This window comes from Centrocercus urophasianus, unplaced genomic scaffold, assembly GCF_019232065.1.
Source record: "Centrocercus urophasianus isolate 14NV4802_14NV808 unplaced genomic scaffold, USGS_Curo_1.0 seq_26, whole genome shotgun sequence".
Classification (NCBI taxonomy): domain Eukaryota; kingdom Metazoa; phylum Chordata; class Aves; order Galliformes; family Phasianidae; genus Centrocercus; species Centrocercus urophasianus.
The window spans coordinates 8,029,911-8,054,385 of record NW_024884822.1 but is presented as its reverse complement, the minus strand read 5'-3'; the positions used below and the strand labels follow the sequence as shown (position 1 = coordinate 8,054,385).

General features: G+C 60.6%; 4 protein-coding genes across 7 annotated transcripts in view; all 4 read left to right on the top strand.

Moving 5' to 3' along the window:
- Window positions 1-1,449: 1,449 nt before the first annotated feature.
- On the top strand, window positions 1,450-8,073 carry FAM193B (family with sequence similarity 193 member B). Its single transcript, XM_042826396.1, has 10 exons — window positions 1,450-1,630; window positions 2,285-2,507; window positions 2,837-3,046; window positions 3,493-3,907; window positions 4,881-5,076; window positions 5,391-5,627; window positions 6,181-7,195; window positions 7,392-7,467; window positions 7,578-7,675; window positions 7,973-8,073. Exons 1-9 carry the CDS (start codon window positions 1,550-1,552, stop codon window positions 7,672-7,674), a joined length of 2,550 nt encoding a protein of 849 aa, XP_042682330.1. The 5' UTR covers window positions 1,450-1,549; the 3' UTR covers window position 7,675; window positions 7,973-8,073.
- Window positions 8,074-8,113: 40 nt separating this feature from the next.
- Window positions 8,114-14,354, top strand: DDX41 (DEAD-box helicase 41). The gene is made up of 17 exons (XM_042826397.1): window positions 8,114-8,210; window positions 8,281-8,379; window positions 8,455-8,614; window positions 8,699-8,773; window positions 9,020-9,080; window positions 9,683-9,819; window positions 10,047-10,119; window positions 10,282-10,435; window positions 10,542-10,678; window positions 10,902-11,064; window positions 11,163-11,294; window positions 11,456-11,527; window positions 11,804-11,900; window positions 12,261-12,410; window positions 12,556-12,627; window positions 12,889-12,999; window positions 13,187-14,354. Exons 1-17 carry the CDS (start codon window positions 8,187-8,189, stop codon window positions 13,321-13,323), a joined length of 1,854 nt encoding a protein of 617 aa, XP_042682331.1. The 5' UTR covers window positions 8,114-8,186; the 3' UTR covers window positions 13,324-14,354.
- DOK3 (docking protein 3) lies at window positions 14,021-16,553 on the top strand. The gene is made up of 5 exons (XM_042826641.1): window positions 14,021-14,088; window positions 15,077-15,367; window positions 15,453-15,540; window positions 15,627-15,799; window positions 15,879-16,553. Exons 1-5 carry the CDS (start codon window positions 14,032-14,034, stop codon window positions 16,551-16,553), a joined length of 1,284 nt encoding a protein of 427 aa, XP_042682575.1. The 5' UTR covers window positions 14,021-14,031.
- A 184-nt stretch (window positions 16,554-16,737) lies between these two features.
- Window positions 16,738-24,475, top strand: part of PDLIM7 (PDZ and LIM domain 7) — a 12,399-nt gene continuing 4,661 nt past the window's right edge. For 3 of the 4 annotated variants that reach the window (XM_042826495.1, XM_042826494.1, XM_042826493.1), the window contains exons 1-7: window positions 16,738-16,798; window positions 17,916-18,022; window positions 20,544-20,695; window positions 21,011-21,041; window positions 22,543-22,559; window positions 23,188-23,333; window positions 23,581-23,617. In XM_042826495.1, the coding sequence (XP_042682429.1) occupies window positions 17,918-18,022; window positions 20,544-20,695; window positions 21,011-21,041; window positions 22,543-22,559; window positions 23,188-23,333; window positions 23,581-23,617 (488 nt within the window). In that variant the 5' untranslated portion in view covers window positions 16,738-16,798; window positions 17,916-17,917. Of the gene's footprint in view, window positions 16,799-17,915; window positions 18,023-20,543; window positions 20,696-21,010; window positions 21,042-21,616; window positions 21,790-22,542; window positions 22,560-23,187; window positions 23,334-23,580; window positions 23,618-24,475 lie in introns of all 4 variants that reach the window. The other variant, XM_042826496.1, reaches the window with a different exon arrangement.

The window sequence follows — 24,475 nt, the reverse complement described above, 5'->3', positions numbered from 1 at the left end:
CGCGGGGACGGGAGCGGGCCGCGGGGCTCCGCGCTGCCGTGCCGAGTGGCTCCGTGCCGGGGCTCCCACCGGCGTGTGCGAGCGGGGGGCGCGGCCCTCATCCCGCGGCGACGAGGGAATTGCCGCGGCGGGGTCTGGGAGCCCGTCTGCAGCCGCCGCTCGCCTTGAGCCGCGGGAGATAGGGCGGCTCCGCCAGCCCCGTGCCCGGCGCGCCCCGCGCTGCATCCCCGCTGCTGCGCTCGGGAGGAACCCCGCGTGCCCTCTGCAGGGCAGAGCCCCGCGCCGGGGGCTGCCGTCTCTCCCCTAAGCGCTACGGAGCGCTGCGAGGATGTGCTCCCAGACCCTGGCAGGGGATCCAGCCCCGCCGCAGGTGAGCGGAGCAGCGGCTGGGCGGGCTGCGGAGTGCTGCCCGGCACCCATCCCCGGAGCACGCTGCGGGGAGCCTGAGGCACAGCCTCCCCCCCGTCTTCCGGGACACGGCTCCCCCCCGGGGCACAGCCTGCCGCTCTGCCTGCATGCTCTGGGTGTGCTGGGAAACGCCATCGCATGGAGCAGCAGCTGCACCTGCTCTTGCTGAAACATGGGATGGCCCAATAGCCCCCAGGCCGTGGCTGCCTCACTGGGCAGGGGAGCTGTGTGCCCCCCTGCACTCTCCTTGGCCTCTGACCTTTGCTTCACCTTGAGCCTAGGAGACACCATCTGTTTCATGGCAGCAGTTAAATGTGCGCTCATTGTTGTGGAGCCCACCGCAGTGGCAGACAATGGGGGCTCTCATGTCGTGCTGGGCTCGTCCTGGCTGCGGGGCCTCCGGTGAGCTGAGGGTTGGGCTCCAGTGCGTGCAGTGGCATTGGGCTGTGAGCCCTGGCCCTGCCGCTCTGTGTGGGGAGAGCACCACCCTGGTGCATCTCTGCCACCACCAGCTGCACAGAACAAAGAGGCGGGCGGGAGGACCTGGGATGTGTGAGCGCTGCCGTGGGGTTCTGCAGTGGATGAGCAGGGAGCGTTGTGGCTGAGGGCCCCCGTGTCAACCCTGCCTGGAGACATCTGTGGGTTGCGCTGTGCTCTAAGGGTCCTCTTGGTGCTGCTGTACCACAGGTGCACTGGGAGTTGCTGGTGGCCTCACAGGCTGTTGTGGTGCTGGCTGGTGGTTTAGCATAGCCTGGTTCTCCCAGGGGTCTGAAATTCCCACAGCTGGCACATCCTGGGCTGACAGCAGCTGGGCAGCCCAAGGCTGCTCTGTTTTACTGGGAAAAGGTGCAGACCCACATACAGCCTGTAAAAAATAGTCTGGTTTGCAGTCAGCATCCTGAAGTCTTTCATGCACCTGCGCTGACCCGATGCCCTGCAGCAGGTCCTTCGGGTGACTTGTGGCCTGTGTGTCCCACTGCAGGTGCTGCCCACCGCCAACCAGTCCGTGCAGACGTGCTGCCTGCTCTGCCACCGCGAGCGCAAGGACTGGGGAGGCCCGTCCCACAATGGGCTGGTTTCCCCGGGTGAGAGGCTGCCACCAGACTTCGTGCCAACGCTCGTGCAGAACCTCCTGGGAGAAATGCCGCTGTGGATCTGCCAGAGCTGCCGGAAGAGTGTGGAGGAGGAAGAGCGGCGGGCAGTGCAGGAGCAGGCCCTGGCGGTACGCGGCCGGGGAGCAGTGGTTGGAAGGGCTGGGGCTCCCGGGAGCGTGGCCTTGCAGTGCTGATTGTCCTGTGGCGTGAGCTGGGTCTGCGGGCCCCTTGCTCGCTCCAACCTTAGCTCCTCGGGTGTTGCTCAGAAGGGGTAGGGGATGATGCAGAGGCTTGTCTGGCAGCCTGTGCGGTGTTGGAATTGCCTACCTGGCAGAGCTGGCAGCTCTGCTGCTTTGCCAGCCCTGCCACACTTTGCTTTGTGCTCCTCTTGCACTGGTCCTGTGGCAAGCTGCCCGCTGCCTGGCTCTGTGCTGCCACGCTGGGTCTTGCCAGAGCTGCAGTTGCCAAGGTGAAAGGGGCAGTGCATGGCAGGGCGGATCTTGCCCCTGTGCAGAGCTTGAGGGCAAAGCAGTGACTTCCTGTGTGCCTTTGTTTAACCCTGGCCCATGCTGAACGCAACTGGAGCAGCACGTGGCCTTTGACATCCACCTGGCTGTTGGCTTGGGCTCTGGGAACCAGGCTGCCCATCTGCTGGATAGAGGCAGTGAGAGGAGCAGGGGCTTGGAGTCAGTGGAGAGGGTCTTGGCCCCAACATCCTGGGGCAAAGGTCTCCTGCCTCACCCCCACCCTGCTCCTACTTCACTCTGTGTTTTCCCTGCCAGGTCTCGTTATCCCACACATCCTGCAAGTCGCAGTCTTGTGGGGGTGGTTCCCACTCCTCTTCCTCTTCCACCTCCTCCTCTTCCTCCTCGTGCCACGGGAACTCAGGGGACTGGGACCCCAGCTCTTTCTTGTCTGCTCACAAGCTCTCGGGCCTCTGGAACTCGCAGCATACCAACGGGGCCACACAGGGCAGTCCCCTCGGGGCCCCCCCTGCTGCGCTAGGTGAGTTGAAGCCAGTCGTGGGGTCGAGCAGAGCTTTCTCACTGGTCTCTGGCTTAGGCTGTATCCTTACAAGCAACTTGACTGGTGGGCGGGGGCAGGCAGCAGAGGGCTTCTACTGCAGCAAAGGCAAAGGGTATTGGGACATTGAAGCATTTTCTCGCTTTGCTGGGAGCACTGCTCCAGCAGTGTCAGTATGCCACGCTGCAGGCAGGGTGGAGTGTTGTGGCTGCAGGCAGAAGTGCTGTGCTGAAGGCTGCAGTGCTTTTCCCACCGGAAATGGCCGTGAGACACTCAGCAGTAGCCAGGCCCTAGCTTTGCTTTCCTTGCAGGTGAAAAGCACTCCAGCCTGGCTCTCTCTTCAGAGTGCATCAGCCAGGCTCCTGCCATGGTGGCGGGGCTCAAGGCCTGTCCCTATGGCCATACAACCTCCCCCGCCACTGGCAGTGCTGCCCCAGGCTCGCCTCTGCCTACCTCACTTGACTTCTGCAAGACGCTGCCGAAGCAGTTCAAAAGCATGTGCCGGAGGGCCACCCCACCAGGTGCGTGTACCAGGGGTAGGGCTGGCCTCATCCTCCCGGCCCACTGCCTTCTCTGCCCCTGTGCCTTTCCCCATGTTTTCCCCTTTTTGTCAGGGCACCTGTAGGGCAGATGAAGCTGCTGAGGCCCATTGCAAGCAGAGATGACTTTTGGCTTTTAACCTGAGTACCTGGGTGTGGAGGACAGGGTTTGTCACTGTAGAAGAAGCCCGTGCAGATATGCTGTCTGTTCTGCTCCCTCCGGAGCAACCCGATCCCCATGCATTGCCTTCCGGCTGAAGTTTGGTGCTATGGTACCTCTTGGTACTAGTAGAGACCTGGGGCAAAGGTCTTCTGCCTTTCTCTAGGCTGGCCTAAGCTTGAGATCAGGGACCCACGTGCGTTTGGGCTGTAGGATTATCTCTGAGTGTGGCCTTGTCGCTTGACTGTCTGCTTCTGCCTGTCTGCAGGTGAAGCCTTCCACTCCTCAGAGCATCATCAGCACTCGGACCTCACTGCTCCTCCCAACAGTCCCACTGGGCTCCCCTCCCAGCCACCAGCGCTGGTTCCCTCCAAGCAGATGCCTGCCCACCCAGGACCCTTCGGCTCCCCTCCACACGTCCCGCTGGGCACCACCCCGCAGGCTGCACTCTTCCCTGCACCCAGCGTACAGGCAGCAGCCCCGAAGCCAGCATCAGAGTCCCCTTCCAGCGGCGCAGTCTCGCACAGCCCAGGGTCGTGTAAGAGCCCTCACCTGCCCCCCGCCAATGTGCCGCTGCTGAAGATGCCACCTCCTCTTTCGGGCTGCACTCATCCCTGCAATGGGCACTGCAGTACTTCGCTCATCCCTCCGCCTGCCTCCCACCAACTGCCCGGCACAAACAGGTGAGTGGATGAGCCCTGCATGTTTCCAGCCTCTCCTCACTGGGTGATACCACCCCTGTCCAAGGATGCAATTTCCCCTGTGGAGGGATTGACTACTGTGGAATGGTGGTGCAGAGAGCCTGTGTTTATGGGCCAGTTCTGCTGTTGTAGACCCCTGGTCTTTAAGGGTTAAGCTGTTTTTCTCCCTACATGTCTTCTCTGTGCGGTTGTCCTTTAGTACTGTGGTGCAGAAGAGACTGCTTGCTTGCTTACTGCTCCTCCAGCTAAAAGACCCAAAGAAACCGCCTGGTCAACCTGCTGTTGGCCAACAGGACCCATGTCAGTGAGACCCATCGGGCAGCTGAGGCACTGGGCAATGGTTTTCAAGAAGATGAAGCCTGTGGACTGGTGGTTCTGCTCGCCTGCTCCCCTGGCCCTCTTTGGGCTACCTGTGCCTTGGAAGAGAGCATGCTGAGTCGAGGGTGTTGGTTCCTCTCTGCTGATTAGCTCTCCCTGCGGAGGGCCAGACGAGTCTCGAGCTGGAGCTAGAGGAATGGTGCTGTGGGCCGTGCCCTGGCTGCCCTGTCCCTGAACTGGGTGGTCTGTGCCTGTGGGAATCGGGCCTGCCTGCACGTGGGGATGTCTGGCAGCTGCATGCAGTTCCAGTGTTTCTCACCTGTGCTACCTGCCACCCCCAGTGAGTACCGCTCCCTGCCCTGGGATCAGCTCGTGGCCTTGCAGGGGACACTGCTTGCTGGAACTCTGGTGGGCCAGCCTTCTGCCTGCTAGAAGTGCTGGGGGGTGAAGAGTTAGGAATACCTTCTGTCACGGGCTCCTACAGCATTGCAGAGAGAGGGTGCAGGGGGCTGGGGTTTGTCTGCCCTGCAAATCCTTTTGCTCTGGCACAAGGTGCCTCGGGAAAGGTGTTCTTATACACCTAGTGGGATGATTTTGAGCTCCTTTGCTTGCACTCACTTCTCACCATTCTCCTCAGGGACCCATCTTGCAAAGGACACAAGTTCCCGAATGGTACCAGCTGCCATCCACCGCAGCCGTGTGAGGCAGATGAGGGTCTTGGGGAGGATGAGGACAGCAGCTCAGAGCGCAGTTCCTGCACCTCCTCTTCCACCAACCAGAAAGATGGGAAGTTCTGTGACTGCTGCTACTGTGAGTTCTTCGGCCACAACGCGGTGAGTGAGACCACTCTGCAGTCACCTCTGGTCTTTGTGTTCTGCTCTGTGGTGTAACGTTGGTGTGTGGAGAGCATGCAGGTGGGAAGGTGTGGCCACAGCTTTTCTCTGCCAGTATGTGTACCCTGTCGGATCAGGGTGCTTCAGGCCTCTAATCGTCTTTGTGGCTGTGTTGGAAAGGAGTTCAGTAAAGGTTGTGCTGGGGACAGGAGTGGCTGGGGAGAGCGATGGGTGGCTAGTGTGGAAGCTGGGGCTGCCTGCGTGTCACACTGGTTCTGGTACCTGCCAAGCTTGACAGCTCTCACCTCCCACAGCCACCAGCCGCTCCCACAAGCCGCAACTACGCTGAGATTCGGGAGAAGCTGCGCTCGCGCCTCACCAAGAGGAAAGAGGAGTTGCCTCAAAAACTAGGGCACAACAACAGCTCAGGAGAGCCTGCTGTGGACCACCGCAATGTGGATGAGCTGCTGGACTACATCAACAGCACAGAGCCCAAGCCCTTGAACAGTGCCAAGGCAGCCAAGCGGGCACGGCACAAGCAGAAGAAGAAGGTGAGGCTGGGCAGAGGGAAGTGCTGCTCTGTGTCCTGCCTAGCTAAGCAAGGCGGGAGAAGTGGGCAAGAGGGAGGCCTATCCTACTCTTTTTAGAAGGTCAGGGCAAGACTGCTGCTGGTGGGCCTTTGCATTCTCTCACTTCGTTCTATTTGGTTTCTTGAGCTCTGTGCCCTTTGCTGCCCTTCTCCTGACTTAGCGTCAGTGTCTAGTTCTTTGGGGACTTCCCTGCATCTCTACCTAAAGCATTTGGGGGGGAGGCTAAGCTGCTCTGTTGTGTGTTGTAGTTCTGACAAGCAGCCTCTGTAGTGGAAAACTGTGCTATGAAGGCTTGTGCTGTTCACTGGTGCCTTGTGCCGAGAGTGGTGTCCTCTGTGCAGTATGGTTGCTTTTGTGGTGCTTGCAGAGGATGTGTGACAGTTCAGCAGTTTGGGGATAGTGGAAGGCTTGGGAAAGCCATGCTGGACACTGGCCGTTGGTTTGCTGCCTGACTAGGCTGGTGTGTGGCTTGCACATGTCTTCCTGGCCCATCTGATCTTCACTTGTGTTGCAGGAGGAGAAAGCCCAGCTGGAGGCAGAGGCCCAGAAGCGTGCAGAGCGTGCCCCTGCAAACAGCCAGAGCAGGGAGCCAGCCGAGGAGAAGCTGCTGGAGTGGCCGGAGCTGGAGCTGGAGCGTGTGAACAGCTTCCTCAGCAGCCGGCTGCAGGAGATCAAGAACACCATCAAGGATTCCATCCGGGCCAGTTTCAGTGTCTATGATCTCAACCTAGATGTGAATGACTTCCCCAAGAAGGCGGCTGTCTTGGAGCAGAAGAACCTGATCTCCCACCTCAATGGCTCCTCTGACCTGCAGGACATAGACCTGGCCCTCGCCCCGCTCAGCCTGGGCCCCACCAAGAGCCACACACTGCTGCGGGGTGAGCTGGGCCCTCGATGGGGTGATGGGCCAGGGGAGCTGCCGCTGGCCCCGACGGCCACCGAGAACGGCGTGGTGAAGCGCCTCAGCGCCGTGCCCAGCCTGTCCCGCATGATCTGGGTTCAGTCCAAGGCTGCGGACTCTGCTGTGGACTGTGGTGGGCAGAGCCCAGAGCCCAAGGAGGGACTGCAGCCCAAGGAGCCAGAGCCATCAGAGCAGGTGCTGGCAGGGGGTCGGCAGCGAAAGAACAAGCGGCAGAGCGGGCAGGTGAAGAAAGGGGACGGTGCTGTGGTGCTCAGTGGCCAGGCCAGGCTGGAGAACTCTGGTGTGAAGGGGCAGGTGCTGGGAACCAAGCACCCTTCGAAGCCCAGCACTGCAGAGCCACAGCGGGTGGGTGGCTGCACTGAGGTGGAGAGTGGCAAGGGGCAACCCTGGGGCTGCAGCACTGCCAGACCGGAGAAGGAGAGAAACAGCGATTGGAAAGGTCGGAGGGGAGAGGGCAAAGCTGAGCTGCCAGATCTGGTGCAGCTGCCCACTCCAGCAACTGGGGACCGGCAGCTGCCTCCCCTTGCTGCCCTCGGGGGATCCCCCCAGCCCAAGGGCAAGAGCAGGAAGAACCGCAACAAGGTGGAGAAATCCAATACCTCTATCGGTGAGTGCCTGCAGCTCTGCCCTGCCGTGCTCTTGCTGCTGTGGCCCCTTCCCCAGCCCTTGCCTGCCTGCTGCCAAGTTCCTTCCTGTCCTGCCCTGGTGTGTGTGGGGGTCCCATCCCTGGCACTGTCCTGCTGGGAACAGCTGGGTTTTAGGGGTGTTGCTGTTTTGTGGTGACCTTGTGCTCTGCTTGCCAGATGACGTGTTCCTACCCAAGGACTTAGATAGTGTAGAGATGGATGAAACTGACCGGGAAGTGGAGTATTTCAAGAGGTGAGGCAGCATCTCCTGGCAGGGTGTATGTGAGGTCACCCTGCCTGGGGTTGGGGGCTGAGGTTCTGGGGGCTCTGTCGCTCACTGGGGCTCCGTTCTCTCCCGACCAGGTTCTGTCTGGACTCTGCCAAGCAGACGCGGCAGAAGGTGGCCGTGAACTGGACCAACTTCACCCTGAAGAAAACCACTTCCAGCGCAGCGCAGTGAGGTGCGGGGCCGCCCCCCCCCCCTCCCCACCCTCGGCCGCTCCGCTCTCCTCACTGTGCCCCGTCACTCCCTCCCGGGGGCCCCCGGCTCTCCTCTATGGGGTCCCCCGTTACAGGGACCCCGGTGCTCTCCTGCCCCGCGGGGCCCCCGGGGCTCCCCCCACCTCCTCCTCCCCACCGCGGGGTCACCCCGCCCCAACCGTCCCCTCGCCCTCTCCGCCCGGCTCCCTCGCCGCGGGGGAAGGCCTGTGCTGGACCCAATAAAGAACTTTTTAATTTTTTATTTTATTTAACCCCAGCCTCTGCTGCTTTGTTTCGCGCCCCGCGGGCGGGGTGTGCTGTGCTGTACGCATTCCGCGGAAGTTTGGTCTCTGAGGGGATCCGTAGGGCCAATTCTCCCGCGCGGGAGGAGGCGATGCCGTGTTGCTAGGCGACAGTACGCTCGTTTTACGTCACTTCCGGCGCGCCCGTTTTACATCCGGGGCAGCGAGGCGACTGGGTGGTGGCGACGCCATGGAGCCGGGCGCGGAGCGGAAGGTGAAGCCCAGGCCGCTAACGGCGAACCCCGGCTCCGCGCCCGCTCCGCTCACCCTACGTCTCCCCACAGAGGCAGCGCGAAGAGGCGGCCGACGGATCCGACATGTCGGGAGAGGACGACGAGGACTACGTGCCATACGTGCCGGTGAAGCAGCGCAAGCAGCAGATGGTAACGGCGTAACGGGGCTCTGGGGGTTGGGCTCCGTACCGGTGCGGCGTCTCTCAGCCCGCTGTTCTCCTCCAGCTGCAGAAGCTGCTGCAGATGCGGCGGAAGGTGGTGTCGGAGGAGGAGCAGCGGGACAGCGGCAGCGAGCAGCGCGGGGATGAGGATGACATCCCCCTGGGGCCGCAGTCCAACATCAGCCTCCTGGACCAGCACCAGCACCTCAAGGAGAAGGCAGAGGGTGGGGATGGTGTGGGGCCGGTGTGGGGAGGGGCTCTGCTGGGAGCTGTGGGCGCTCTCTCACTTTTTTCCTACTTCTCTCCAGCCCGGAAAGAGTCAGCCAAGGAGAAGCAGCTGAAGGAGGAGGAAAAGATCCTGGAGAGTGTGGCAGAGGGCCGAGGTGAGCGCTGGCATCCCTGTGTCCTGTAGAGCTGTTGGACAGTAGTACAGCCTGGGACTGGAGAAGGAAATCACAGTGAAAATCCTCAGTTAACAGCCAGCTGCCTGACTTTGCTGGGACTGTGCAGTTGCAGGCCCCAGGCTCCAACAGGCTGTCCCAGAGGTGCTGCCTGGATCAACTTGCTCTGCTGTCTGTGGGCATGGAGACTGAGAGATCTCACTAATCTTATTGCCTTTGTTTTTGCAGCATTGATGTCAGTGAAGGAGATGGCAAAGGGCATTACATATGATGATCCAATTAAAACCAGGTGTGTTTTGCAACGTGGGGGTTGTTTTTCTCAAAATATCACTTCCTTACAGCTGGCAACAGCTGGAGGCCATACAGACTGGTAGGAAAAGAACTGCTCTGTGGTCTGAGTTATACTTGCTTGGCTTCCTTACTTACTACTCTTTGACTACTTACTACTCTTTGTAAATTGAAAGACTGATGAGTCAGTTTGGATGTTATTTCCCATGCAATGAGATTTATGTATGCATTTATGTAAAATTTAAAGGCTTGAGCTGAGTCTTCAGACCTTGAGGGAGACAAAGAGAATGAGAGAGGGAGAGCCCAGGAAGTTCAAGACAGTATTATGGAAATAATGAAAATGAGTCTAAATGATGTTGGCATGTTTTACCCATTATCCAGGGGCTGCTGTTATCTGTTGCATTGAGGCTCCTTACTTGGACTCTGGGGAGATTTTGTTGTGTACGACTGGTTTGGGTGTTCTCATTGCTCATGAAGCCCCTTGAGGTCACCTGTTTTCCTTTGTGGGATTTTAGAGCGCGTCAGGAGTTCTTGTCATCCTTTGTTGGGTCAGCTGGCTCTCCCTAGCACAGTCTGCACTCTGAACTTCTGTTGCTTTCTCAGCTGGAGAGCACCTCGTTACATCCTGGCCATGTCAGAGGCTCGGCACGATCGTGTGCGCAAGAAGTACCACATCCTTGTGGAGGGAGAAGGCATCCCACCTCCCATCAAGAGCTTCAAGGAGATGAAGTTTCCAGCAGGTGGAATTGGGAGCAGCTTTTTCTGGGGAGACTCGTGTCCAGCAGTGAGCGAAGCTGTTGGATCCTTAATGTTCTGTTAGCAGGGTCCCAGCTTAAATCCCCACAACAGGGATTGTATCAGCTGGCTGCTGACCCGAGGGTCATTCCTCACCGATCAGAGGGCTGCGGCTGAAAAATGAGTTGGAGGGAAAGCAGGTCGTGAATATGTGTCTTATGTTTTCTAACAGCTATCCTGAGGGGCTTGAAGAAAAAAGGAATCCAGCAGCCAACACCCATACAGATTCAAGGCATCCCCACAATGTGAGTGCTTTGTGTCCCACGTTAGGCAGTGTTTTGCTGCTTCCAGCCCACCCAGCAGCACCACCTGCTTGCTCCCCTCTAGCCCTGTTCATCCTGCTCAGATCTGGAGCTCTGAGCCCTCCTGTACTGCTCCTGCTCACCATTGGCCTGTTTCTCTGATAGCCTCTCAGGAAGGGATATGATTGGCATTGCCTTCACTGGCTCTGGGAAGACTCTGGTGTTCACCCTTCCAGTTATCATGTTCTGCCTGGAGCAAGAGAAGAGATTGCCATTCTCTAAGCGAGAGGGACCCTATGGACTCATCATCTGTCCCTCTGTGAGTTCTTGAGGCACAGTGGAGCATGGGAGAAAGCTCTCTGATGTTCAGTGACGGTTTCAGGTGCTCCCTGTGTGGGGAATTAAGGTGTTTTTTTTCTCTGCAGCGAGAGCTGGCCCGGCAGACCCATGGCATCATTGAGTACTACTGTCGCCTGCTGCAGGAGGACAGCCTGCCCCCGCTGCGCTGTGCCCTCTGCATTGGGGGAATGTCTGTCAAGGAGCAGATGGAGACGATCAAACAGTAAGACCTTGTGGGGAGGGTCCTGTGGGGCTGAAGCTGGGCTCTTTTTATTTCTAGCAGGGGACCGAGGGGTGGCGTACTGGCTGGATGGCTCTGGGGAGGTGTAGGGGTGAAGGTGACGTGCCAGCTGGGTGTTATCAGCATAAGCTCTGTAAGCCCTTCTGTATACGTTTCTGCACGGGAAGAAAACTGGGTGCCCGACTGTGCCTTTCTCATCACACAGCGGTGTGCACATGATGGTGGCAACCCCTGGCCGCCTCATGGACCTGCTGCAGAAGAAGATGGTGAGCCTGGACATCTGCCGCTACTTGGCCTTGGATGAGGCTGACAGGATGATTGATATGGGCTTCGAGGGAGACATCCGCACCATCTTCTCCTACTTCAAGGTACGGGGCTGAGAAGATGTGAGCACTGTTAAGCTCAGTCCCTGCACCCACCTTTGGATGAGCACTAAATCCTTGCCTGTGCTTTGCTCCCTGTGCAGGGCCAGCGGCAGACCCTTCTTTTCAGTGCAACAATGCCTAAAAAGATCCAGAACTTTGCTAAGAGTGCCTTGGTGAAGCCTATCACCATTAACGTTGGGCGAGCAGGTGCTGCCAGCCTGGATGTTGTGCAGGTGAGGTACTTGGGAGCTCCCCCACACGCCTCCATAGTTTGTGAGAGCAGCCAGTGCCTCCCCCACAAGGGGCTTGGTCCTCCTTCCCAGCAGGTCGTGGCATACCATGCAGTGCTGGTTTCTCTGCTGTCTGCTTGAACCTTCTCTGTGCTTCTTCCTAGGAAGTGGAGTATGTGAAAGAAGAGGCCAAGATGGTGTATCTCCTTGAGTGCCTGCAAAAGACCCCACCGCCTGTGAGTAAATGTGCTTTAGCTGCTCCTGCAGTACATCTGGGGGCAGCACTGCAGCTCTGTAGCACAGCTGTAGAGATGGCAGTGAGGATGCAGCTGCCGGGCTCTGCTCTGTACTGGGGTTGGTGAAGGAAGGAGCTGTGTTCTGTGTGTGTACAAGTCCTGGGCACAGAACTGTTGTGGCCTCTGTTCAGCAAGAGGAAGTGGGTTTCTCTGGGGATTGTGCTCTTTGTCAGCACACAAAAAAGCCTCTCTTACATGATATGTGTGTCGTGGCAGGTGCTGATCTTTGCGGAGAAGAAGGCAGATGTTGATGCGATCCACGAGTATCTTCTACTCAAGGGTGTGGAAGCTGTGGCCATCCATGGAGGCAAAGGTCTGTGAGGGTGCTGTGGAGGTGTGGTCCTGTCTGATCCCACTCCTTCCTGGCGTGTGAGCATGGGAGGTCCCAGCACGTAGCTGTTTGTCACTGCGTGAGGATGGACTGGGGCAGTGTCAGGACCTCTGGTAGGGAGTGCAGCTTTACTTACTATCATAGCAGATGTAAGCACCATGCAGCTAGCTCCCTGCGGGACCTGCGAGTCCCTCTGCTGCTTAATCTGGGGAAAGGATGTGTAGGTTTTCACACAGGAGAGACTTAGACTTTGTAATGCTCAGCTTTAAGGCTGTAGTGGTTGCTGGAAGAGGTAGGACTGGGAGCTCTGACCTACTCATCTTCTGTGCTGGATGTTTACAGATCAGGAGGAGCGGACAAAAGCCATTGAGGCCTTCCGAGATGGGAAGAAGGATGTTCTGGTTGCCACTGATGTCGCTTCTAAGGGCCTGGACTTCCCTGCCATCCAGCACGTCATCAACTACGACATGCCAGAGGAGATTGAGAACTATGGTGGGGAACGGGGCCAGCAGAGGCACTGAGGGAGAGTAGCTGGGTGGCCACAGGCCAGGAGGGCTGTGCACCCATCGTGGTGGTCAGTGGGACAGGGGTGCCATGTTGCATTTGTCCTGGCCTCATCCTGTCTGTTTCTTTGCAGTTCACCGTATTGGGCGTACAGGTCGCTCAGGCAACACTGGTATTGCCACCACCTTCATCAATAAAGCCTGTGGTGAGAAACTGTGTGGGATGGGGGGAGCCTGCGGGGTGAGCTGCACTGTGTGATGCAGCTGGACAAAGAGCTGCTGCTGCTTGGGTGTGGGTGGTGTTCCCCTGCAAGCAGGGGAAAGTGGTTACGGTTCACAGAGAGGTGGTGGTGACATGGGGCATTGTCACCACTTGGGTGCTGGCCTCAGGGCCCTGCACATCATTCTTTGCACTCTTGTGTTGGGCTTCTGCTAGGACTGTATCTGATCTGTGTCTCTGCCCCCAGATGAGTCGGTGCTCATGGACTTGAAGGCTCTGCTCCTGGAGGCGAAGCAGAAGGTGCCCCCTGTGCTCCAGGTGCTGCACTGTGGGGATGAGACCATGCTGGACATCGGAGGTGAGGAACCCTGTGCTGGGATGGAGAACTTCTGTGGGACTCTTAGAGTGACACGGGCTGCAGACAGGGTCCCAGCTCCCGTCGCTTCAGGCTCATGGGGTGGCTCCTGTCTCCCTGCCTGCTGGGTGCCTGCTTTGTCACCTGGCCTGGCACACAGCTCAGCCTGATCTCCTTCTTCCCATTGCAGGTGAGCGGGGCTGTGCCTTCTGTGGTGGCCTGGGCCATCGCATCACTGACTGTCCTAAGCTGGAGGCGATGCAGACCAAGCAAGTCAGCAACATTGGCCGCAAGGACTACCTAGCTCACAGCTCTATGGACTTCTAGCCTGGGGACTGTGCTGTTCAGTGCTCCCCTGAACAGGCCAGGAAAGGAGGTTGGCTGCTTCTCTTTGACCTGGGGTTCACATTCTAAAACCCCGACTGACCTTGTACCACAAGACTCTCCTGTACTTCTGTGACCTGTTTTTTTGGGGACTGTCAACTGCTCAGCCTTCCTGAGCTCCTGCCCTAGATGGAAATGCGTGGAGCTGTGCTGCAGCAGCCCGATACGTCAGTGTCACACTGCTGTGAGGTGCTGAGCAGGCAGGGCGTGGTGGGGTAACCTCTAGGTGGGGCGACTGGTTTGTGGCTGGTGGGCTGCTGCCCATGCCTAGGGACTTCTATCCAGCCCCTCCAATGCCTCACAGTCTCCTTCCTCTCACCTTGATCTGTTCATCCTAGCTGTTCCTGTTAACACCAGCGGTGCTCTGGTGCAGCCAGGGCTAAGCCAAGCACGCCGTGCTTATGTCAGGTTGTCCCCTGAGAGCTGCCTGTGCTCTCACAGTATGCGTTCTGCCCCGCTGCAAGGGGTGGGCGGATGGACACCTCCTGTGGCCCAGCCTTTGCCTGTCATCCCACACACCAAAAAGGGGAAGTGTCAGAGAGAAGGAAGTCTGCCCTATGCAGTTGCTTTGGCTGAAGCAGTCACATTTCTGTGCTGCCAGCGGCCCAAGCCCCAGAGCCCTGTGTTGGCTGCTGGGGCAGTGCTGGGCCCATGGAGAGACCAGTGAAGGATGGCATCCTCTACGTCCAGCACTGCAGATTTGGAAAGGTAAAGGGCAGAGGGTGGATTTGTGGCTGGATATAGGGTTTGTACTGCTGGCATGCTGCTTGGTCTGGGCCTGAGCCCCCCACCATCTGGGAAGGGAGTGAGCAGAGCTGGACCCCTTTAGGCTCCAGCTTTAATTGTGGTGCTCTCCCACTGCTGAGGGATCCATCTGTGCGTGCACAAGCTTGTGCTCACCCCTAAGGGCTGTGACCTTGCCTGGTCATTGCGTGACGTGCAATGAAACAATAAAGGTGTGTTACTGAGGCACAGCTCCGTGTGTGTGTGAGCGGGGCAGCAGGTGGGTTGCTGGGTTGAACCTGGTCCTGGGGCAGCGCCGTGGGAGAAGCGATGGCTTTGTGTGCTTGGATCTGTGGGGACATCATGGGTGACATCATGGCAGCCCCTGGAGCTGCGTGTTCACAGACTGCCTCCTGCTAGCCTTCTCACGGCGCAGAGTGCTCTGTGCTCACTGTGTGTGTGGGGTACACAGGGTGTGCTAACAGCTCTGCTCCCACCTCGGGACTCCGCGAGAGCCAAGTCCTAGAGCTGAAGCGCGCAGCCCCCACGTGCATGGGGCTGATGCTCGGCCATGTGGGAGGCCGGTGGGTATTTTGGGTGCTCTGCCACACATCTGTTTTCCAGGGCGGAGGCTCTGCTGTGCACTTGAGGTAAGTGGGGGCTTGCAGCCCCTCCATCTCGTGATGGGCTGGGAAGGGACGGGTGCTGCAGAGCCTCCCCAGGGAGGAAGTAGGCTGCAAGCTGCAGGGCCTGGCTGTGTGCAGCAGATGTGAGCTGCCAGCAGGAGCACAGCAGCTCAAAATGGCTTTCATTTGCATGGCGGTCCAGCATCGGAACAGCTTTCTGTGCCCTGTTGCAGTGCGCATCCTCATAGGCAGAGACCCCTGCGTGCCCATTCCTAAGCCACATGGACGTGGCAGACAGCTCCCTGCTGTCACTTTTTCCCCGTATCCACACCCTTCCTCCATTCCAGCGGACCTGGAGGAAGATGCGAGCGCAGCTCTTTGCTGCCAGCCCCTTTGGTGTGGCCCGCATGGAGAAGTTTGATGCACGGGATGAGGGCACAGTGCCTGATGCCTCCCTGTGGCGCTGCGCCCGCCGTGTCATCCGCCTGTCTGACTGTGTCTCCGTTGGCCCCATGGGCACTGAGAGCTGCCCCAAAGCCACTGCCGCCTTCTACCTCACCACCACAGAGAAGAACTATGTGCTGGCAGCTGAGCATCGGGATGAGTGGATCGAGCAGCTCTGCCAGCTGGCCTTTCAGGTACGCCCAGCATCTTCCCCCCGCTGCTTCAGGGAAGAAGAAGGGGGGTGCGGGGGGGGGCTGCATTCACCTCCCTCTGTTCCAGGTCAAAAAGGAAGCAGCACAGAGTAGCAGCACCGGGCTGCAGCCCATCCCTATGGAGGAGAACTGCCTCTACTCCTCGTGGCAGGATCGTACGTGCTGCAGTGGGGCTGGGGGGGGAGGGGGGAGAGCTTTCTACTTGGTGTGCAGCAGGACTGACCTCACTCTGCTCCCACAGTGACAGAGTTCCCAGTGCTGGTGCTGAGGACGGAGGCAGCCGCCCGCTGCGAGCTGCATGGGCACTACGTGCTGGCAGCCCTGCCCCAGAGCTTGACGCTGAAGGATGCGCAGTCCCAGCAGCCCCTGCTCACCTGGCCCTACCCGTTCCTCCGCAAATTCGGCCAAGATCAGGTAGGTGCACCCTCCCCGGGGGCCTCCACCTGCAGGAGTAGCAGGTGCCAGCCCCTCACCCTGCCCTCTGTCCCAGCAGAACATCTTCTCCTTTGAAGCCGGCCGCCGCAGCGACTCGGGTGAGGGCACCTTCACCTTCAGCACCCCTCGAGCCCCAGAGCTGTGCCGGGCCGTGGCCGCTGCCATCGCCTGTCAGCAGCAGGGCCGGGAGAGCCCCCAGCTGGCAGCCCAAGGTCTTGGTACCCAACCCTGGGGGCCGGAGGCTGAAGACCCCCAGCACAGCCCAATGCTGGGCCGGCCGCAGCCAGGCTCACACTCGGCCTCACATCCCTCGCCCAACCTTCTCCGCTTCCCCACCGTGGAGCCGGAGGCTGCTGGCCCTATATTGTATGCCTCCATCGCTCGCGGCCAGCAGCCCCACTTCGGGCCGTGCCCGGCCAAGCCGCTCTCCGAGCATCTCTATGAGAACATCTTCACGGCCCAGCCTCGGCCTCGGGCGGAGGAAGAGCAGGAGGAGGAGGAGGAAGGGCGCTGGGAGCTGGGCTGTCGCCAGGCCCCCGAGGGCCACAGCAGCGAGGCCGCCGCCCCCTACCCCGCCCGCAGCGCCCCGCAGACCCACAGGCAGCGCTGGGGGCCGGGAGGAAGCAGAGGCGATGCGGAGGAACACTCCAGGCCTAAGGCTCAGCGCACCCTGCGGGCCAAACTGGTGCGGCTGCTGAGTCGGGACGGCCCCGGAGCGCGGGACTGGCCGTGAGCGGGAATAAAGGCCGTGCACCGCCCGACCCCGGGGCCGCGGCCGGCCGCCAGGGGGCGCCGTAACACCCTCCGTCATTGGTGTAACCGAGCGGCGGCTCCGCCCCGCCCCGCTCCTGTATAAGCTCGCGCCGGTCGGGGAGGGGGCGGTGCCCGAGTTCGAGTCCCCCGGCCGACTGCTCCGCTCGCCCGTTGCGCCGCGACCAGCTCGGCCCCGCACCGCCGGGCGGCCCTGCCCCGCCGCGGGTGAGTGAGTGCGGGCGGGACCGCGGCGTGTGGGGAGGAGCGGGGACCGGGGCTGAGTAGTGGGTCGGGGGTGGGAAGCCGATTGCTTGGGTCAGGGGAAAAGGAGGCTGTGTGGGGCGGGTGGGGCTGGCTGGGGCACCGGACCCCCCGTGGGGCGAAGCTGGAGCGGGGGTCGGGGCGTGGCTGCGCTCCGCGGGACGCGGGGACCCCACGGGACGTGGCTCTGCACATCTTTAGATAGAGGGCACAGCCTCCGCTGGAGGGGGCTTCTGTCTCGCCCCTCCTCTCGAACAGACCCCGGCCCGGTGCTGCCGCAGCCCTCGGAGCGGGGAGCCCCGTCGGGGCTGTGCGGCCTCTCCATGCTGGGGAATGTCTGACACGCAGCCTGCGCCCAGCAGCGGGTGTCAGCTTACACGCCTTATATAGCCCGGGCCGGGCTGGGGGAGCGAGGGCACCGCGGGCTCCGGCCTCGCAGCTTCTCTGCCCCGTCGGGGCACGGGGAGATGTCGCAGAGCCGGGCCTTTGCCTGCCACGTAGGGCTCAGGAGGTCCTCGCGGTTCCCTTTAGGCGAGGTACAGACGCGTGCCCCGTGCCTGGGCCGGCTGACAGCTGTCAGTGTGAGCACGGGGCATCCATTCCTCCTGCCCAGAACCCTGCGGAGATGGGCTCACACCCAGGTACAGCTGCTCGACCAGCTGCTGCTGCTGCTGCAGTCAGCTGCTGTGCCAGGCGGCTCCGGTGGCAGTGTGCTGCTGTGCTGCTCACCAGGCAAAACGCCTGTGGCTGCCATCCCTCCGTGCTGCTGCCTCTCTGCTGCCTGGAACAGCTCCTAGCAGCTCGAGGTTCTGTAACAGTGCTGCAGAGCCCGTCCTGGGCTTGGGATGGTTGAGTCTCACTGTGTGCATTACTCTGGCCCCTCGGCTCCAACGCCCCTTAGGAGATGCTGATGGATGTGGGGTGCGTCCTTAACCACGCTGTGGGATGGTCAGGGTGGAGCTCCTGCTCGCAGTGTGACCTGTCTCCTCCTGCCCAGTCCTGCTGGGCCCCCTCCTCGCCTGCTCCCCATGTCGTTCCCATGCAGCATGATGTCAGGATCACACCCTCTTCCATTTTGCAGAGATGGGCGAGATGGAGTCCTATAAGGTGATGCTGAACGGGCCGGCGCCCTGGGGCTTCCGGCTGCAGGGAGGGAAGGACTTCAGCATGCCGCTCTCCATCTCCAGGGTAAGAGGCACTGAGAGCTGGTATCGCCCACCCTCCTGCTGTCCATGGGTGGGAAGCTGCAGCTGTGTCCAAGCAGCTGAGGCAGAGCTGTATGGGGGATGTGAGCAAGCTGGGCCTTGGAACACTGGTTCTCACTCTGCTCAACCCCCTTAGAGCCACCCAGACCCTTATCAGCTCTGGTTTGGCCAGAGGGAATATGTGCTGGGGGTGTTCCGGGCAGGGAGCTGCAGCGGCGATGTGAAATGCTGTGCAGGCTCCTCAGTGTCACGATGCGGCGGGAGGCAGGGGGGCCTCTTCCGGAGCCAGCCCTGTGCAGGGGCAGCTCTCTGTGCGTGAACTGCGGGACCGGCCTGGTCTGCACTGTGATACCAAGCTCAGTGCCTCGGGGCCAGCTTTGTGCAGGCACTGTGCCTGAGACTGCACTCCCACTGGTCCTGGGACAGGTCCCATCCGTAAAGCCAGCCCGCTTCTGAAGCAGGGGCATGTGCAAAATGTGCTGCCAGCTGCTTACATCTGGGGCACCTGGTGGGAGCTTTTCGTGTGATGCTTACCCAGGTCGAAGCTGTCTCTTGGGTTTGCGTGGCTCCCTGTCCTTGGGTGGCCTGCACCACGGGTGCTTGCAGCAGCTCCAGCTGCAGAATTGCCTTATAAGCCTTGGAATGTGTCTGCACCGCCCGTGCTGCTGACGCTGGGGCAGCTGGCACAGGGCTGTGGCTCTGAGCACAGCACTGGGCACAGCGTGGGGCCTGCCCCCAGCACTGTGTGCACATCCCAGGCCACGGGTCTCTGCAACACCCACCCCAGGGGCACCGTGCAAGGCTGGAGTCACCCATGCCACTGCCCTGGGGCCGACCAATCTTTGCAAGGAACAGAGACGGCTTCAGCAAGTTTATTCTCTAAAAAATGTTTCTCTTGGCTGCAAGCCAGGGCTTAACAAAGGGTCTGATCAGGCGGTGGAGCCTCCGAGAGCCTGGGGCTGGGGCCTCATGGAGCAGCAGCGACGTGTGTGCAGGCCAGCCCCGCTGCAGGGCCTGGAGAGATGCTGCTGGCAGGGCAGGGCAAGGCTCAACAGGGTCCCAGCACCTTGGCTGCCCAGTGCCAAGGAGGATGCTCCCTTGTGCCTGCCTGCCACCTTGCTGGTTGACTTGGAGCCCTGGATGGAGGTATCCAGCCGAGGTGGCACTCTGAGGTGTGAGGACAAAGGCCCAGCTGGGCGGAGAGGCAAGGAAGGAAGCTGTGACTGGTGGGGCTGGGCAGGAGCCTCAGCCCACGGTGCAGGAAATGGGAAGGCTGGAGCAGCTCCTGGCTGGAATCTGTTGAGCTGGCACCTGCCGAAGGGCTTTCCTGGTGCGCTTGGGTGCGGCGGCGTGACGCAGCCTGCCATGCTCCCCCCTGCCCAGGCAGCCATGTGAAAACCTCTCCCAGCTCCTACTGCTGCCTTAAACCCATGCTGCTTCCCAGCCTGAGGGGCAGCAAGCTGGGGCTTGCAGGAGTGGCCGGGAGCCGGCCAGAGCTGCTTGCTGCCTCCAGCATCCTTCTGTGCCAGGTAGTGCCAGAGGTACTGCAGGGGATGCTGTGACCCTCTGGGAATGGCAGTGGAGCCAGGGTACCTGGTGCTGTGCTCAGGGCGGGCTGGGCTCTGCGCGTAGCCATGATGCTCGGTGGCAGGGATTTTCCAGCCCTCTGACAGTGCTGGGAATCTGGCTCGCTCCTTTTATGTTCATGTTGAACAGGGCTTGAGGAAATACTTGGTCTGAATCCAAACGCCTCGAGTTGTTCTGTGCTGGAGGAGCAGGAATGGCTGCAGCCTGCCCACGTCTGTCTGTCTGAGTGTCTGTCTGTCAATACCTGAGAGCTGTGTTCAGTGGTGCAGGGGCTAGGGTGCTGCTTATCTCTAGCAGAAATAGGGGTGTCTGGGGGTGGTCCAGGCATATCCCAGCTCCATTGCTGGGCTGGATGAAGGGAACAGACAAGACAGGAGCACAACATAGCTGGAAGATATAGGGGGCTCTCCCCGCCCCTGTGAAGGCTGGGAGCATGCCTGTGGTTTACAGCCCATGGGGTGAGCTGTGGGCTGCATGACAGGCCCTGACTCACCCTGCTCACTTCCTGCCCCGGGACCTTGGGGCCGGCTCCATGACCTCCTGCTGCAGCTGAGCCAGCACAGCCTCTGCTGCTTGGCATCGCCTCAGAACGCCTGGGCTGTCCCCGGGCCACCTGTAGGGGTGGTGCTGGCACATCTCCCAGCAGTGCTGTGCTGCAGTGTGGTGCCTGGGGCAGGGCTTAGCTGCTACAAGGAAGAGAGGCTCTCTGGGATAACAAACTGGGGAACACAGGGAGCTCTGGGGGTTCTTGCATCAGGCCCAGTGTGTTCGGGCTGCAGTGGCACTGTGCTGTGGGAGCTGCCCGGTAGCGGGGTTAGGAGCTGTTCAGGGTGTGCTCAGTGTCCCTCTTTGTGGCTCTGGGCACAAGAGCATCACTCCATTTACTGCTGATTTCCCTGACACTCTCTGTTCTGCAGCTGACTCCAGGTGGAAAGGCTGCCCAGGCCGGTGTGGGAGTGGGCGACTGGGTGCTGTACATTGATGGGGAGAGCACCAGCGCCATGACGCACATCGAGGCCCAGAACAGGATCCGCGCCTGCGGGGACAGGCTCTGCCTCACTCTGAGCAGGTAGGATGTGTGGATCCTGAGAACTTACGGTGCTGGTGCAGCTGGAACAAAGCTGTGGCCCTGTACCCGTCGCCTCCCCGAGCCCAATGGCCCTGCTGCAATGAGGCAGCATCACTCATCTCCCGCAGCCCTGGCTGGATCTGAGGGCTCTGCACGGCTGGATGGGGCTCATCCCATCTGCGGCAATCCCGGCTTTAAGCCGTCACCTCAGACCGTGGGTTAGTGCTACCTGGCTACAGTTCCTCAATGTCAGCATGCCAGCCATGATGGATGCTGGGCACGTGCAGATCTGCCTCACTGTGTCCTCTCTTGCAGAGCCCAGAACCACCTGGGGAAGCCACAGAAGGTAGGTGTTGCTCCAGCACTGCTGGCAGCTGCTCAGCCGTGGGCTGGGGGTGGGGAAGTCTCTGAGCTTAATCAGAGGAGCGGACTTTGCTCCTGGGGCCCAAGGGCTTCTTGGGGACCAGGATGTGTTTGGAAGGCTTGCAAATTCCCCGCATGTACAGCAGCTGCAGCACAGCCTTCAGGCCCCATGTTCGCTAGTGCTGGAGCTCGCTCTTGCATGGGGAGGCAGGGCTGGGGCCAGTGGCTCCTAGGCAGAAGCCACTTGCATGCTTTCTGCTTTGTACCTTGGGATGGTTGCGAGCAGTGTGAGTGCATGCAGAGCCCCACCACGGGGCACTTACTAATCCTCAGGCTGAGTTTGCAGCCTGGTGTCCCTGGGCGGGATGCCCCGCAGAGAGGGGACCTGGCTGGCAGAGCCGCACGTGCTGTCAATGCCCATGTGTCACTGCGAGGCTCTGCGGGCAAGAATGGGTCCAGCATTCCCACCTGGCTGCCTGCTGCGCTGCCTGGCCCAGGGCTGCCCCTTGCATGCTGCTTGACGTGTGAGCCCTTGTCTGTGTGTTTTGTCTCGCTCAGGACTCACTCCCCTGCTCTGAGCCCCTGAAATATAACTTCGCTCCCAGCACCGCCCTCAACAAAACAGCTCGGCCCTTCGGGGCCGGCTCGCCTCCGAACCCACGGCCCGGGCTGGTGACGAAACCCGTGACGTACGTGCCCCTGGCGCCCGCCTGCACCCCCCAGCACAATGGGTATGTTGCTGTCCATCCTGCTCTCCAAGAATACCAGGGAGCCCGCTGCCTGGCCCTGCTGCACCTTGCATGCCAGGCACCTGTGGGTGGGAGTGGGCAGTGGTTCCCGTGCTGAGGTGCTGAGACTGAGCAACAGGACTGTCACACGTGGGGACACACACACATGCCTCTTCCTTGCTCGGGGCTGTGTCCTCCTGCACTGGCCTTTGGAAAGCGCTGGAGGGCATGGCACAGCAGCTGGCGCAGGATGCTCACTGCTGTCTCTGCCAGCCCTGCGACAAGGGGCAGGAAGGCTGCGGTTGCAATCAGCAGCACCAGCCCAGGGCCACGACACAATGTTTCCGGGACGTGCAGGACGAAGGGAAGCCATAGAGCCCTGCACAGTGCTGCCCATGCCAGCCCTGAGCCCTGTATGGATGCTCCAGTCTGCACATTGTGTACTCTGCTGCTGTGTGCCCGCCCTGCTGCCGCTCCTGCCCACAGGACCCTGGAGCTGGTCAGTGGGGCACATGGCCCTGGCTGTTCTCTGCACCCGGTGGGTGCGGAGTGGGGCTGAGGATGGCATGATCAGATCTGTTGCCCCTGCAGCCCATTGCGCTCTCAGCCATGGGTGAGATGGGCACGTGTCGCAGGGGCAGGGAAAGTGGTGCAGGCTGTAGGTGAGCTCTGGAAACTTCTTGGGTTCTGTGGGTCTAATTTCACTTTCCTTCTCTTTCTTTCTTTTCTCCCTCTCTCTTTCCCTCTCTCCTACAGGTGCAGAGCCTTGACAAGTCAGTAAGCCTTTTGCCTGCTCTCTCTAGCCTTCCTGCATGCCTCTTGCCCTGTTAGTGGCCCACTGGTGCCCTGTTCTCTGGGCAGGGTTAATTAGCCCAGGGGCTCAGCGTCCCCAGGCTGACAGCTCCTGGCTGCAAGCTGTCCTTAGCCTGAAATGCAAGTGCTGCTGACTGCAAGGGTGTCAGGGTGTCCTTACACCAGTTCCTTCTCCAGCACAAGAAAGGCTGTGCTATGCACCCTTCTTTCAGCATCACTGGTGCTTATCGAGCACCATGCAGTTCACTTGCGTGTGAGTTGGATCTTGGCTTATCCTTGCCCCATTCTCTCTCCTCCTGGCCTTTAGGGCTGGGCTCAAACTGCAGAGATGGGAAATCTGTCCTGAGAAGACATCCTTAGTGGCCCCTTCCTTTGCTGATGGTGTGGGGTGGGGAGGAGGACAATGTATGATGTGTCAAATGTGTGCTGTCGTGCTACTGCTGTGAGCTTGAAGAGATGTGGGATGGCCCCAGGGGGGATGCTGTGGGGATCCCCGTGGGTCTGTGGGGCAGTGGTGTGTGCCGGTCCCTGTGCCACCAGGCAGGGGCAGGACAGTGCTGGCTGAGCACCTGCCCCTGTTGCTCATAGGAAACCACAGGAGCACCCCAGTTCCCCCAAATATGACCCCAGCAAGTTGCATCTGATCGAGGATTCGGAGGACTGGCAGCCCCGCAACACCAGCACCCAGTCCCGTTCCTTCCTCAAACTGGCCCAGCTGACGGGCACAGACAGCTGTAAGTCCCTGCGGGTCTGGGGCTGCCTGCGGGTTCCTGGAGTCAACCTGGCTGCGGGGTGAGGTGGTGGCGCTCTGACTGCAGTGGCCCTGTGTGTGGCATGGGCCATATGGGGGCATACAGCGGTGTCTGGGGCGCTGGTATGGGGGAAGCAGGGAGGGGTGCCCAGTTCTCATCCCTTCGCACTGTGTGGGGCCGTGCTGCCGCCGACTGACTCTGTCTCCTCCTTTCTCCCTGCTGCACTCAGTTGAGGACCACGAGGACGAGCTGGTTAGGAAGCCCAGGTAAGGGGCGGCACAGGGTGTACCACGGCTCCTGGCTATGGTGCTGCAGCAGTGGGGCTCAACCACCCCGTTGGCCTCACACTCATGGCTGGTGGCGAGTGCAGCTCCTGTCCTCTGCTATCCTGTCCTGTCACCTCCTGCTCCCTGTCCCTCTCTGTCCTTTCACTCTCTCTAGAGCTGAGGTATTCATGGAGATGCAGCACCTGCACTGCTCTCGCCTCTGTGATGGGCACCGCCAGCACTGGGCCACAGCTGTGTCCGTCCTGTTACGAGGGTCCTGCCTGGGCACTGTGCTGCTGCTGTCCCCAGACTGGGCATCCCCTGCTGGACCCTGGGCACTGCTGGCACTGGGGAAGCCAAGCTGCAGACGCAGCGGGTTGATGGGGCCTGCTGGCACTGGTGTGGCCTGACTACTGCTGTTGGGAGGTACTGGGCTTTATTTGGGCCTCGGGTACAAGGTGCTGTGACTGTGGTGTGGGGCTGGAGGGGAGCTGGACTGGTATGAATGCTGCTGCATCACTATGGGGCTGGAGATAAGCCATGGGAGATGCTCCATACTGTGTGCTGGCGATTCACCCTTGCGTCGCCATTTTCTCGCCGCCACAGGGGTCCCCGTGTGTCATTTTGGGGTACAGAGGAGGAGTGGTGAGTGCTGGGCCGTTACAGGGGTTCATGTGGGTTCTGCCCCGTGCTGGCAGCTGGACAGGACCAGGTCCATGGTGCCAGCTGAGCGCCTGCCCCTGTTGCTCACAGGCAGTCCATGCACCCCCCTGGCACCCCCACGTGTGACCCGGGCAAGCTGCGGCTGATGGAGGACGCTGAGGACTGGCAGCCCCGCACCGGCACCTCCCAGTCCCG

Coding starts and splice junctions, on each gene's coding strand:
- FAM193B (XM_042826396.1), top strand. CDS start 1,550: ATGCCGCTGTGGATCTGCCAGAGCTGCCGGAAGAGTGTGGAGGAGGAA. Junction 3,908..4,880: donor CAACTGCCCGGCACAAACAG/GTGAGTGGATGA, acceptor CATTCTCCTCAG/GGACCCATCTTGCAAAGGAC. Junction 5,077..5,390: donor AGTTCTTCGGCCACAACGCG/GTGAGTGAGACC, acceptor CACCTCCCACAG/CCACCAGCCGCTCCCACAAG.
- DDX41 (XM_042826397.1), top strand. CDS start 8,187: ATGGAGCCGGGCGCGGAGCGGAAG. Junction 8,211..8,280: donor AGCCGGGCGCGGAGCGGAAG/GTGAAGCCCAGG, acceptor GTCTCCCCACAG/AGGCAGCGCGAAGAGGCGGC. Junction 10,679..10,901: donor CAGATGGAGACGATCAAACA/GTAAGACCTTGT, acceptor CTCATCACACAG/CGGTGTGCACATGATGGTGG.
- DOK3 (XM_042826641.1), top strand. CDS start 14,032: ATGGAGAGACCAGTGAAGGATGGCATCCTCTACGTCCAGCACTGCAGA. Junction 15,368..15,452: donor TCTGCCAGCTGGCCTTTCAG/GTACGCCCAGCA, acceptor CCTCTGTTCCAG/GTCAAAAAGGAAGCAGCACA. Junction 15,800..15,878: donor GCAAATTCGGCCAAGATCAG/GTAGGTGCACCC, acceptor CTGTCCCAGCAG/AACATCTTCTCCTTTGAAGC.